The sequence below is a fragment of the Motacilla alba genome, chromosome 2 (genome assembly GCF_015832195.1).
Source record: "Motacilla alba alba isolate MOTALB_02 chromosome 2, Motacilla_alba_V1.0_pri, whole genome shotgun sequence".
Lineage (NCBI taxonomy): Eukaryota > Metazoa > Chordata > Aves > Passeriformes > Motacillidae > Motacilla > Motacilla alba.
In genome coordinates this window covers 47,190,298-47,203,006 of record NC_052017.1, presented here as the reverse complement: position 1 = coordinate 47,203,006, position 12,709 = coordinate 47,190,298, and the positions used below count along the sequence as shown (strand labels likewise).

General features: G+C 38.4%; 1 protein-coding gene across 6 annotated transcripts in view; it reads left to right on the top strand.

Annotated features, from left to right (window-relative positions):
* ELMO1 (engulfment and cell motility 1) overlaps nucleotides 1-12,709 on the top strand; it is a 304,241-nt gene that overhangs the window by 98,332 nt on the left and 193,200 nt on the right. For all 6 annotated transcript variants that reach the window (XM_038126698.1, XM_038126700.1, XM_038126695.1 and 3 more), the window contains one exon: nucleotides 7,244-7,343. In XM_038126698.1, coding sequence (XP_037982626.1) covers nucleotides 7,244-7,343 — 100 coding nt within the window. The remainder of the gene's footprint in view (nucleotides 1-7,243; nucleotides 7,344-12,709) is intronic.

Genomic DNA, 12,709 nt, shown 5'->3' with positions numbered 1-12,709 from the left:
AGAAAAGTTTAGATTTTGAGGAAAATTGTTAAAGTGCCATGAAGCTTATGGAATTCTTGGCAGCATCATCTTGGCAACATGACCTGAAGGCTCTGCTGCCATTCAGCAGGACTGTTAAAGGCTGGACAATTGGGTAGCGAGAAATGTGATGAGATTCAAGTAAGTGAAGTGTATGGTCCTGCACATGGGGAGGAATACCCCCAAGCACCAGAACACATTGGGGACTGACCAAGTAGAGAGCAGCTCTGGAGAGAAGGATTTGGGAGTCCTGGAGGATAAAAACTTGACCATGGGCTGGCAGCGCACTTGGGGCCAGGAGGGCCAATGATATCCTGAGGAGACTGAGGCCAGCAGGTCGAGGGAAGTGGTCCTCTCCTTCTGCTCTGCAGTGAAGCCACATCTGCAGTGCTGTGTCCAGGTCTGGCCTCCTCAGTACCAGAAAGGTGTGGAGCTCCTGGGTCAGGTCCACTGGAAGGCTGCAGAGATAATTAGGGCTCTGGAACATCTCTCTGAAGAGGAGAGACTGCAGGAGCTGGGCCTGTTTAGTGTGGAGAAGACTGAGAGGAAATCTCGTTCATGCAGATAAATATCTCAAAGGCAGGTGCCAAGAGGATGGTGCCAGATTTTTTCCCATGGCTCCCAGCAACAGAACAAGAAGCAGTGGCAATAAGCTAAAACACAAGAAGTTCACCTCAATGTGATGAACAGCTTTACATTGAGGGTGGCAGAGCACTGAACAGCTGCCCAGGGAGTTCACGGAGTCTCCCTCTCTGGAGACATTCCAACCCCACCTAGATGTGTTCCTGAGTAACCTGCTCCAGGTGACCCTGCCTTGGCAGGTTGGACCAGATGATTTTCAGAAATACCTTCCAACCCTAGAAATTCTGTGATTCTATGATCACCCCTGCTGAGGCACGGTATCTCCTGTCCTTTTAGATGACATTTCCTCACTACTGTGAAAATATTTCTTTGTGGAAGGATAGTTATAATCTTTCAGCACCTCTCTGTTTCCAAATTCTATTACCCTGTAGACTTCTATGGATTAAGTTTGTCCTCAGGACAGTACTGAAATCCTGACTTACAGTTGCATTGCACCCTTGTTTTAGAGCCTGATCTGACTGATGACCTAAATTATTTTTTTACACAGTTTAGCTTTGTTTACACATGAGAACAAGGTTTTACCCACTTGATCCTTATTAAAATAGTTATTAAGAGGATCCTAATTGGTCAATGTAGATGTATCACATCAGTGAATACATTAGTAAAGAATGTGTCTGTGACTAAAATTTTATCTAACTTTGGGAGTTAAATCCTGCCAATAGAAACTTCAGTTTACATGGAGGTACTCAGATATTACTATTTTGATTTCCTCAAGAATAATATTTTGATTTCCAGCCAGTAGTATGTAAGATAATACAATTTAGTAATAGAAATTATTGAATTTGGGACTTGTAGTGAAAAAGATACCAGAGCCATTGTTGAGGATGTGAAACCAATAGTTCTGGAAGCTGGCTTGCTCATATGTTTTGAAGGTAAAGTGTTTACAGAAGTGTTCTATGAGTGTAGTTATCCAACATCCTGACTATTTTTCCCCCATGTATTAATGGGAAAAGATCTAGTGAAATGAGAACAATAAAATACCCCACAGAGCTTGATATCATGAACTAAACTACAACACTTCTCATCATCCACTTCCTGTCTTCTTGACTAAAGATACTTAAAAGAACCAAATGCTAATTTAAAAAACAAGTTACTACAAGTACAGGATGACATAATAAATTTTTAAAATCCCATTAAAAAGCTCTATTAATTGACTTCTGCATTGCAGTGCTAAATTGTAGCCAAACCAAATTGATTGGAGAGTGGTGTTTTTCCAGCATAGTGATGCCTGGGCTTTTAGGAAAAGTAGCCTGTTTGAGGAAATTGCCATGAAATGAACAAAACCAGGAATTTAATAAATGGAGAACAAGGGAAAAAAGGTAATTCTAATCACATCTTCAGTATGTAATAGTTCCTCTGGGCTAGTTTCCCATGCTTAATGTACCTTAAAGTGGATTTAGTCATGCTCCATAGTAAGAGTATCCACACTTGGATTTATTCAAGAATATTTACAGTTTAAAATTCACACCTTGTTTTTCTTTAATGAAAATTAATTTTCAGACATAGTGTAACTCTGATACTAGGGTTACAAAGCTATTTCTTGTTCTTGGAAAGCAAGGGATTTGAAATCAATAAGGCTGACCCCTTTTAATGATGCAGTGAAACTGTACCACAATGAAATATTTCGGTAGTGCTTAGCAGCAAAACGAGAAAGAAAATATCTGTGTCAATTGCTGTGTAGCAGTTAAGTGCATTTTCTGAAATCATCTAGAAAAATAGGGGCAGCTGCTACACAGATTGTTCCATCATTTTCATCTGTACTGAGCACCAAGTAGGTATGAATTGCTCCTGCTTTGATTCGGCAGTGGCTTAGTTTTACCCTTGGAAAGGTTGCTTGAAGAAACAGGGCAGTGTAGAAGCAGTGAAGAGGAGCCATAGCAATATAAAGTTCACACTGTACTGGCAAAACTTCCTGCTACATCATCAGTCTTCATTTTAGACTTAGATTCTGGCCCCCATGGCTTTTCCAGAGCTCTTGTCTTCTGATGATTAGATATATTCTGTTCCCCTGTTTAAATTTATTCATGGCCATTTATCCTTGACAGCTCCAATTTAAATAGCTGTTCTTACTCTTTGATGTTGACCTCAATGATGTCAGGCCTTTCAGCTGCCCAGTATTAGGCTGTGAGCCCAGATAAGGGACTTAGTTAACCACTCCTGCATTTAGTAGTAGGCTGCTACTCTCCTATTACCTCCTGCCCAATTAAATTGTTTCTTTGCTGCTTTCCCTTGCAAAATTAGAGCTCAGCTTTGTTTCTGTTTCACCCATGAAAGTGGTTTGTGTAAAGGTGTGCATTCTTTGGCTTGTAGTCCCAGTGAGCTGATGGCTCTGTTGCTGGTTGTAACAGAGAAGCAACAATTAATTTCCAGATTCCACTACACAAAGGTATTTTTCATATAAAACATGAGCTTGGTAAAAGCTTGTATTCCTTTGTTTGTTACCTGATAACGGTTGAGCCTAATTATTTTGATTTACATAACCACTTGAGCAGCCAAGTATTTTTCCCTCCATAACAGTGATAAAATGTCCATTTTGTTATGTGTGTGAAACATGGATTGAGATTTTTAAAATTTCTTTTTAAAAAACATCTAGGGGATTTGGGTGCAAAACTGCCATTAATTTATTTTGAAAAGTAATCCAACTTGCTGTAGGCATCTTTCAAAATAAGCACACAGGATAAAAAAATGGTTTAGCCTGTAGAAATGATACTAGGAAGGCATGTGAGAGACAGGTGTGGTAATCAGGATCATAGGCACATTCCTATAATTTTTATTTTCAGGAAAGAAAAACTAGTATCAAAATGTGTGGAATGGTTTGGGTTTGGTTTTTTCCCTTCACAGTTTCCTAAGGTAAGAATACAGAAAATTCTTAGGAATTTAATTTAACAGGTTTGACCTGTTATTTCTCGAAAGCCTAAAGAGATGTAGAAAGCAGCTGTTGCCTTAATCTTCAGGCAGGTTTGTCGGAGAGGTTGAGGACCCACAGGCTGTATTAGAGCATGGCCATCCACTGGAATGGCTCATGCTGGGACAGCTGATGGCATTGCAAACCTCAGCTTTCTGCTGCCTAGCAGGCTTTTGCCAGGACCTGCTGTGGGTGAGGAGATGCTTCATGTCCAGCTCTCACAATGGGGGTTAGAAGAGGGGAGTCAGCAAGAACACTGAAATTTCATCAGTTGTCCCAATGTAAGGCATCCAAGAGCCAGAGCCAGAGCAGCATTCAGGAGGGCTTGTAGAAGTAGCTTGCCTGAGACCAAAGGTTATTAAGATGTCAGTGTTAATGAGATATGAAATTGCAATTACACAGTGCATCTTTCTGATCATTTTCCCCCTCTTGCTGCATTGAAAATCATCTTCATTAGGAATTATCCTCAAACTATTAAGTAATTTAGCCAGAGCAGCAAGGGTTTGATAGTTACACAACTGTTGTGCCTTGTGCTATTGATTATTCTAAAATTATTTTATGAAGAAAGAGGCCCCATTATTTCTTGGACTTTTTGTAAGATCAAAACCCTTACAGAGGCCTTGAGTTAAACAGCTCCCACTGCTTTTTTTAAAAGATTGCCAATTTTATAAACCAGCTTTGATTACCTTGAAATTTCTAGCCTCTGTCTGCTGCTCTTAATAGTGTGAGTGTGTCTGTGTGTGTGTTTTGAAGCGAATTACTTGAAAGTCTATTTCTACCTATCCGCTTGTGTTTAACCACTTAACAATGAATCAACACCCTTCCCCTCCCCCTGCAGATGCTTTAATCCTTATCTTGCCCTAGTTACCCTGCAGATTGCTTTCATCTTTAGCTGTGCTGCTCCTAATGCTTATCCCTTAAGCCTGGCTTTTGACTTTTGCAATGGCACTTGGCGTATACGTGCGTGGGCAGGTGCATGTGTATAGCCAGATATTTTAGAAGGACATAGTGTGTATGTGTGGTGCTGCATAATAATGGAGCTGAAGTTTTCTTGTTGCTTGATTAGTCCCAGTGTTGCACTTCTTCAGTCATTAATTATTTGAAGCAGAGTCACTGGGATGACATCTGATGAGGTGTCTGAACATTTTAAGTTGACAAGTGCTTTCACCTTCTGGATCCAAAGTGGTTGTATTACTGTCAGATCTACTAAAACTAGGTTTATACATTCAAACCAGAATTGTCAGCTCCATTAGCCCAGTTTATTCCCCAGAGCTGTGGAGGAGCATGGATTAATCAGTATTAATCTGGTAGGATTGATCAATAGTTTTGATGAAAAGACTTAATGAGACTGGTGAATCCAGGTTAGTTTGATCCCTTTACATTCCAGCCACTGCTGCTCTGAAGATGAATATCTATGCACAAATTTAATGCAGTTTAAGTAAGCCCTCTAAACTTTACCTTTTGTTGATGGGAATTAGTTTTCATGTACAACTTTTTATTCAAGAGCATTCATATACTAAATACAGGTTAACTGACAAAATTTTAAAACAATAGATGAGAAAATTTATCTCTGCCAGATTATGTGCTTAGTTTAACACTGGGAGAGATTTTCATCTACTTTTCAACCTATATAGACTATCTTCTTAATTAAAAAATATTTGACACTTATTTAGTTTTAATTAATAATAATATTAATACTTATTATATTAGTATTCCTTGTATTTCTAGAAGTATTCTGTCATGAAGATGCATTAGGATTTGCTACAAGCTTTTAGAAGAAAGCCTTTCCTAGGGTTGCTGTTTTATTTGTGGGTTCATAAATAACTATATTATGCAAAAAGAATTAATTGGGGAAAGTGACAGGACCAGAGCTGATTAAATTTCCTTCAGAGTCTTATTGTCATCTTAATATGAAATCCTTGGTTATATGAAATGCTAATGATGACATTTTAAATCTAATGTGGTTCTTAAATGATTTGCAATACTAAAGAAACCCCAAACAAACAAACCAACTATGACAAGAATAAAAAGGCAAAAGAGCATCCTCTGCCCCCCAAAACAAAACCCAGAATTTCTAGACCATTTGTTTGCTGAAGAGTCTTGCCTGCCAAGTTACAGTGGATTTTTAGAGACATTATTTTTCTTGTTTGCTCTTTGGTGTAGGTTTTTCATATTGCCATAAGTAATCAGAGCCACTGTGCATACATGTATTTACTGAAGGGAAAGGTGTTTTGGTGTTTTTTGGGTTTTACTCACAAAATGTCAGGAATGGCAGGGGTATTTTTGGTGGAGGGAATCTCAGGAGTTCTAGCAAAATGTCCTTTCTTAAATGAAGAGGCCATTAAAGGCTGCATCTTGCCATCAGATATCCCTAAATGGCCGATTAAACCAAATCCAGCTACTGGAGTTGCTGCATTGAAGCTGATTTGTCTGCCTTATTCCTCTGTACTGCTGTAAATGTCTTCCATCTGAGTGGATGTTCACTTTTTTTGTGTTGGTTTCGTGCAGGACAGTAGGATAAACCACAGATCAAAGAACACCAATTAATTACATTGATTAACTATGGCTGTACTGTTGGACTCAGGTTTTCCATATGCTAAGTTTTGCAGTTCCAATCTGACAGAGGGTTGGTTTTTTTTTTTTTTCATTTGATCTTTTTATTAGGTGTAAGCTGCGGTATTAAAATCACTGGGACTATTCATGCTGTTTGATTGTATAATTTTGCTTTTTAATGGTTTACTGGCACAGTACCTTGCAGGCAGTTTGGCATGCCCTGGAAGGTAATTCCCTTTCAGGATCTCTGCACTGCTGCTTGTACTGAGTAGTTACCTCATGGAAGGGCTTCACTGAAATCCTTGTGGCTGCTGACTGTTTGGTGCCCTGACTATGTATAGAAATGAAGCTAATCTTTAAAAGTTGTGGTTTAACATGAAAAGTTCCCGTGCATCTGGTCATATTATCCCTGATGAGTTTAAACTTATTTTGAATTTACTTGAGTTCATTCAAAGATGTGTTGAATTTCAAATTTACAGGTGTAACATGGAGGGTAGTGGCCTGCAAAACCTAAATAATTTGAACTACACGCTTTGCAATTTGGTTGCTCATAGAGTAAAAGAGATGCATCTCCAGGTTTAAAGAAAGAAATCAAGGCATTAACTGTTAGAAAGTTGCTGCTCAAGATATATAATCTCTTCTGGTGCAATTAAAAAATATATTTGCTTCAGTGTAAGAGAAGGAATAAACAATGTTCTACCTTCTCACCAATTTACTTGATGCAGAGGTACCAAAATGTGACACCTCTACATGGCCTTCAGTTAGGAGGATTTCCTAAGTGCTAAGGAAAAAGTTCATTTCTTTCTTCTGTTAGATATAAATCTCTGAATTTATGAGAGAAGTTTGATTTGGACTGACAGATTTATTTTTTTAGCATTGCATGCAGTGTTCTCCTAGGGATTACTTCTCTTACAGCTGCTTTCCTCCAGTAGACTATTCTTGTTATCCATGCTAAATTGTTTTGGAGACTACCTATAGCACGGCCTCTCTTGCTCTTCTGCTACCTCTTAGTCCATAATTGGCTTCATTTTCCTGCCTTTCTGAAAGCTTCCTGCTGCTTTATTCCCTCCGTCGTTGCCCTGCTGCATTACTGGTAAATGTTGTCATGACTCCTGTCTCTTGCAGCTTTGGAGATATGTTGTCCTTTACACTGACTGCATTTGTTGAGCTGATGGATCATGGGATTGTATCGTGGGATACATTCTCTGTGGCATTCATTAAAAAGGTAAATTTGTAATCAATGCTATCTGTTCTATATCAATTTAAATATTTGAGGTGAGTTGTGATTTGGATTTTTTTCTTTTTTCCTTCTTTGTTTTTTTCCCGGATACATTATTTAGGTCATTGGTCAAAAAAAAGTACATGAAAATGGGATTAAAGTGCTGTTTCCAATTATATATGTTTGTACTGCAGAATCTGATTCAGCTTCTATGGAAATCAGTTGGAGTGAATTGGAATCAACACAGTATTAGGCTTGTTACATGAGAAATTGCTTATTCAATTACATTGTGACCTCCCTGTACAGGTAAAATACACTTAAAGCAAAAAATTAGTATTTTGATGTAATGTAAACTAAAATGAGTAATGCCATATTTCTAGGGAAAAAAACCCAGCACTGAAATGTTTCCTCTGGGGTATTGGAAGAAGAGAAATTAGTTAGTTTACAATTTGAAATTAGGATGATGGCTGAGTTAATCAAGCTGAACTTCGCCCCTCTGAATCTTGCAGCTGAGGCATGTGGTTTTGAAACAGAGCTGTTCACGATTTGCAACATATCCTTCTTTACTTACATGTCAGAGATGCACAAAAGCAGCAGAAACATGGTAGTACTCTTTAGGTACAGAGATTTACAAGACTTCAGAAAAAGTTTTTGTTACTGATTCAACACTTTTCATTTACTGGGGAAGAAAAACCCCAAACCCACATAATTCTTCTTTACAAAGGATTTTCAAATGTGATTGAATTTATCATAACCTAAATTGTATTTGTACAGGTTCAAAAGATATCAGTTACTTCACTAAAATAATAACAAAAGCAGTAATTAAATTAATATAACCTTTGGCAAAGAAACCTTCATTTTAGCAGACTGTGTCAGAGCAAGGGCTTTAAATTTAGTTAGAAAATTGATACCATCAAAGGAAAGCAGAAATTTACTTTTGTTGCCAAAAGCGAAAGAAGGATCAGCTATGAAAAAAAGCATTAGATACTTTAGATACCAAACCTCAGTTTTGGTCATAAGAAAAAAAATAGTGTAACTGATCTGAGTTTTGGTCTGGTTTTTAAATTTCTTTTCCAGTCCAGGTAGGTTGTGATGACAATTGCTGTTACCTTCTAATGGTAAAGAAAATTCACAACTGCTTTTAACTGACTGCAGGAGACACAAAGTGCAGAATGCCTTATTTTCTAGGGGAGCCTACTATGGAGCATATGAAGAAACTTGCTAAAGTTATTTTAGAGCATTTACTTTGTTATTGGCTCAAAACAAACGTCTTTGTCCAACTTTTGCCCTGTGGATTGTATTGTAACAGTAGAAGAAATTGTTGTATTCCCCTTCTTAATGGGTCATCTCTTCTGTCCAGAACTTCTATAGGTTTCCCTGGATAATGACCCAATTAAAAAAAAAAAAAAAAACCAACAAAAAATACACACAACAAAACCAAAACAACCAAAAGACACAAACAAAAGCATTTTCACAAAGTACCTATATAAACCAAAACTGGCAGGTCAAACCGGAAGCGAAACTATGGAGCAAGAAAGGGACCAAGGAGAATGCTAGGAGAATGTGGTGGGTCTAATGCTGGCCAAATGCCAGTGCACCTACTAGAATTATTTACTCATTTTCTTCTGTGAAATAAGAATTAGGAGGAGAGCAAAGCATGCTCAAAGCTTTAAAGGGCATAAAGAAAACTTTATTAACAGAACTAAAAGAAAGAAAAATAAGAATCAGAATAAAGCCTTCAGAACACTTCTCCCCCCACACCCTCTTTTCTTTCCCACTGACAATGTAAAGAGACAAAATCTGGGCTTTTCAGTACCAGTTTACCACCTCTAGAATAGTCTTTCTTCAGTTCTCTTAGTGAGAGGATTCTCTCTTGCAATGCTGTGGAGACTTCTCCATAAGAAACAGTTCTTTTGTGGCTTCAATATCACAGCGAATCAGCCACCTGGGAAAGGGAAATCTGTTCGCAGTGTGAAAGTCCCTCTCATGCTTTACAGCTTTCCCACAGCTGCTTTCATGGGCCATGTCAACTTATGGGGTGCTATTATAAGGATGAGCTGTTCCAGCATGAAGGCAAAATTTCTCTAAATCCATCTCTGGGAAACAGAGGTTTTCTTCTTCTCTTCCTGAGGCAAGGTTTCTCATCTCTCTCATTTCTCTCTGTTCAAACTTCTCATTAGATCACAGAGAGTTAGAAGAGAAACAGAGGGACAGAGAATAACAGAGGTTGAGGAAAGAGGCTCAGAAATATTCTGATCTGCATGCAGTTGGAAGCCAGAAAGTCAGAGCCCTCAGTGGGACAGTGTGGGCATGGGACAAACCTAGCAGAGCACCTTTGTACCATGTCTCATCTCTGTGGCAGCAATCTACAACTTCACCCTCATTAGTTTCTCTGACATTTGCTTTTGACAGGCCACTTGAGGTCCTTGATGGGCTTGCTCAAGTGACTGACGGGATGGATAAGGGAGTTGATAAGTTTCTGCTGAAGGGAAACTTGCAATCAAGTGCTTCTGCCTTTTGAAGCTGTCCTTCATGTTAAATGAAAGCTAAACTTGAATGGGGTTGAATTAGTCTGATTTTTTTCTGGAGTAGTTTTTAAACTAAAAAATATAGAAGCTGAAGGAGACCTCAAGGGGAACCCCTGACTGCTTCTAATGAGTAAGTGCTTGGTGTTGGATGCAGACTCTCTCCCATCCTTTGGGTACCTAAAGACTGCTGTTCCAAGTGCAGCAAGTAAGATTGTTGCTTTCAAGGAGTACTTTTTTTCCTTATTTTAAGAGAAAATAGCATCATTTGGAAAAGCTTCCTTATGATATGTAAAGTTCTCTCAAGACCTTTTTCTTGCTTATGATGATATATAGCTCATTTCCAGATTCCATATCTGCCTAAAAGATTTGGATTCCAAATCCTTAGAAAAAGTCACGATGATTGATTATCAAAATTGTCCAGGTTCTGTCCAGGACAGAGATAATTTTTGCAATATCCAGGAGTGGGCATGGCTAGGACACAGAGGTTGTTCTATACCACCTCATATCATTTTCTGGGGACAGGGGAAGGGGTTCCTTCTGGGTCGGGGTATTGTGGCAGTGGTTCAGGTATTCCCGGTTTCCACGTTGCAAGCATTCGCAGGTGGATCGTTCATCTCTCTCATGCCCTCTGTTATTGATAGTATTGCTGTTACTGTACTTTTTCTTGCTTCATTGCTGTTTCCAGTAAATTGTTTTTATCTCAACCCACGATGTTTACCTTCAGTGCCTCCAATTCTCCTCAGGCCTGCCACAGGAAGCACAAGGGGAGTCAGTGAGTGATGCATTGTTTGGGGTGTTCAATGGGAGCACTTAACAGGGAAATACCATTCCTAAACCATGACAAAAATGCACTCCACAAATTTGGTACTTCCATCTTTAGTACCCACAGGAGGAGTGAAAAGTTTATAGAATTGTTAGAGATATTTTTTAAAAATCTTTAAAAATTACTTATATAATTGCTGTTTCGTAAGTGTATGATGCAGAGCCTTAGTGTTGACAAATTGTTTATTCTACCTTCTAAAATATGTTGTGAAGAAAACAGGGTGGCAGCCAGAGAAGTATTTCTGTATGTCACAACTGTCAGTTGTTTTTTCTGCAGTCAAGTGCAGCTCTAGTTCCTTACTTGAAAATTATATGCATCATTTAAAATTTTACTATGCACTAAATCTTAAGAGACCATAACTTGGACAGATTTTTCTGTACATTTCTGACAACAGGATAGTGCAGGCAAATAACTAATGAACATGCATAATGAAAATCAGATATGTTTCTTTCACTGTTTTTTCCCCATGTGTTCTTTTTCTAGTGCAGCTTTGGAACAATAATAATTATAATATTAAGTTGTAGTAGTAGTACTATATAACAAATTTTTGTTTAACTTTTGAATTCTCTCTTTTGCCTTAAGTGATGCTGAACCAGGAGGAGAACTCAGATATGTAGTTCAGTTTGCTATAGGTTTTTCATCTACTCTCAGTTTATATATTTAGCTCCTATTTCAAAGGAGCATGAATGTGTAAATTCATGGTCTGATTCCCAATTTCTCTTGAAATTGAAAGGAAGCTAAGCACCCAGACTCTTCTTTTGTATGTGGCTATATATGCAGATTTTAAGGTTACAGGTATTTTGCTGAAGAAATAATTTTATCCTTAATGACACACACCCATGTGACAGGTTTTCACATGGATGTGCAAAGCAATCAAGTTGCTTCTTTCTGAAGAAGATGTAGTCTTTTGCTGAGCTTGCACTATTTTAATGATCGGAATTTTTGATAAATGAATGCGGGATTATTTTTGGATGTTGAAAGCCCTCTGTGTGTGGGGTGCTTAATTAACAAAAACCAGCAAATAACACAGATTTGATCTCCTGTTGAGTCCTGTCTCTTCTCAAGAATGCCCTCTTTTTTTTCTTTTTTTTTTTTTTCCACATCCAGAACTTCAAGTGTGGAAATAGAATTTTGTTTTAATGCAGTTTTGTTCTCCCTGGAACTTGCATGACTTATTTTTCAAGGTAGACAAGCCTATTATTTCTGGCCAGACTTCATGCTTCAGCAAGGTGGTTATGAATACACACAGCTTGACATGCAAGTTTCCAAGTTACACAGCAGATGTTAGACGTTTTGCATCTATGTTCAGTGTGATCTATGTTCTATGTTTTTGTGTCTTTTTAAAGACACAAAACAGCTTTATACCTTGTGTTTGTGTTGATGATTAAAAGATGTTGTGGTCCAAGGTCAGGAGAATAAATGAGGCTAAGGCAGCCTTTCCTAGATGAAGGTGCCAGTTATCTATACTGTTACATTTCTGCAGGTCGCTGATATGAAAATATTATATCCCAGTGAAGGAGCTGCTGCACCAAGAATAATGCATAAATATCAGGTCTCCTAAAGAGGTGACAGAAATCTGGCAATTTGGGGCACAGTCTGGACACATGGTTTTCCTGCTGCACAAGCAATCCATGGATGCTTGAAAACTGAGGCACCCAGGGGCACTTGGTTCAATATGTGAGCAGTGCAGAGTTGCTGTGTGCACACACTGCCCCTGTCGTGGACCCTGTGGAGACCTGATAGCTTTGGCTGCAATGCATCAAAACACATCTGGATTGCCATTTACAGAGGTGGGGTAGCACAGTGCTTCTGACACGCAGATTGTTGCTCTAAAAAGCACATTCTGCTTTGTATACTGTTGTAAATATTATTTGGCTCAGGACTTGGTGGGAGAAGATACTGAGAGTCCAAAATAGAAAAAGGCTAATCGAGTTGCCTCTCTCCTCCTGTTTTCTATGCATTCATGGCTTGGTTATTTACAGAAAGTAAAGTAAATGTATATTCTCAGAATTGAGTTTCAT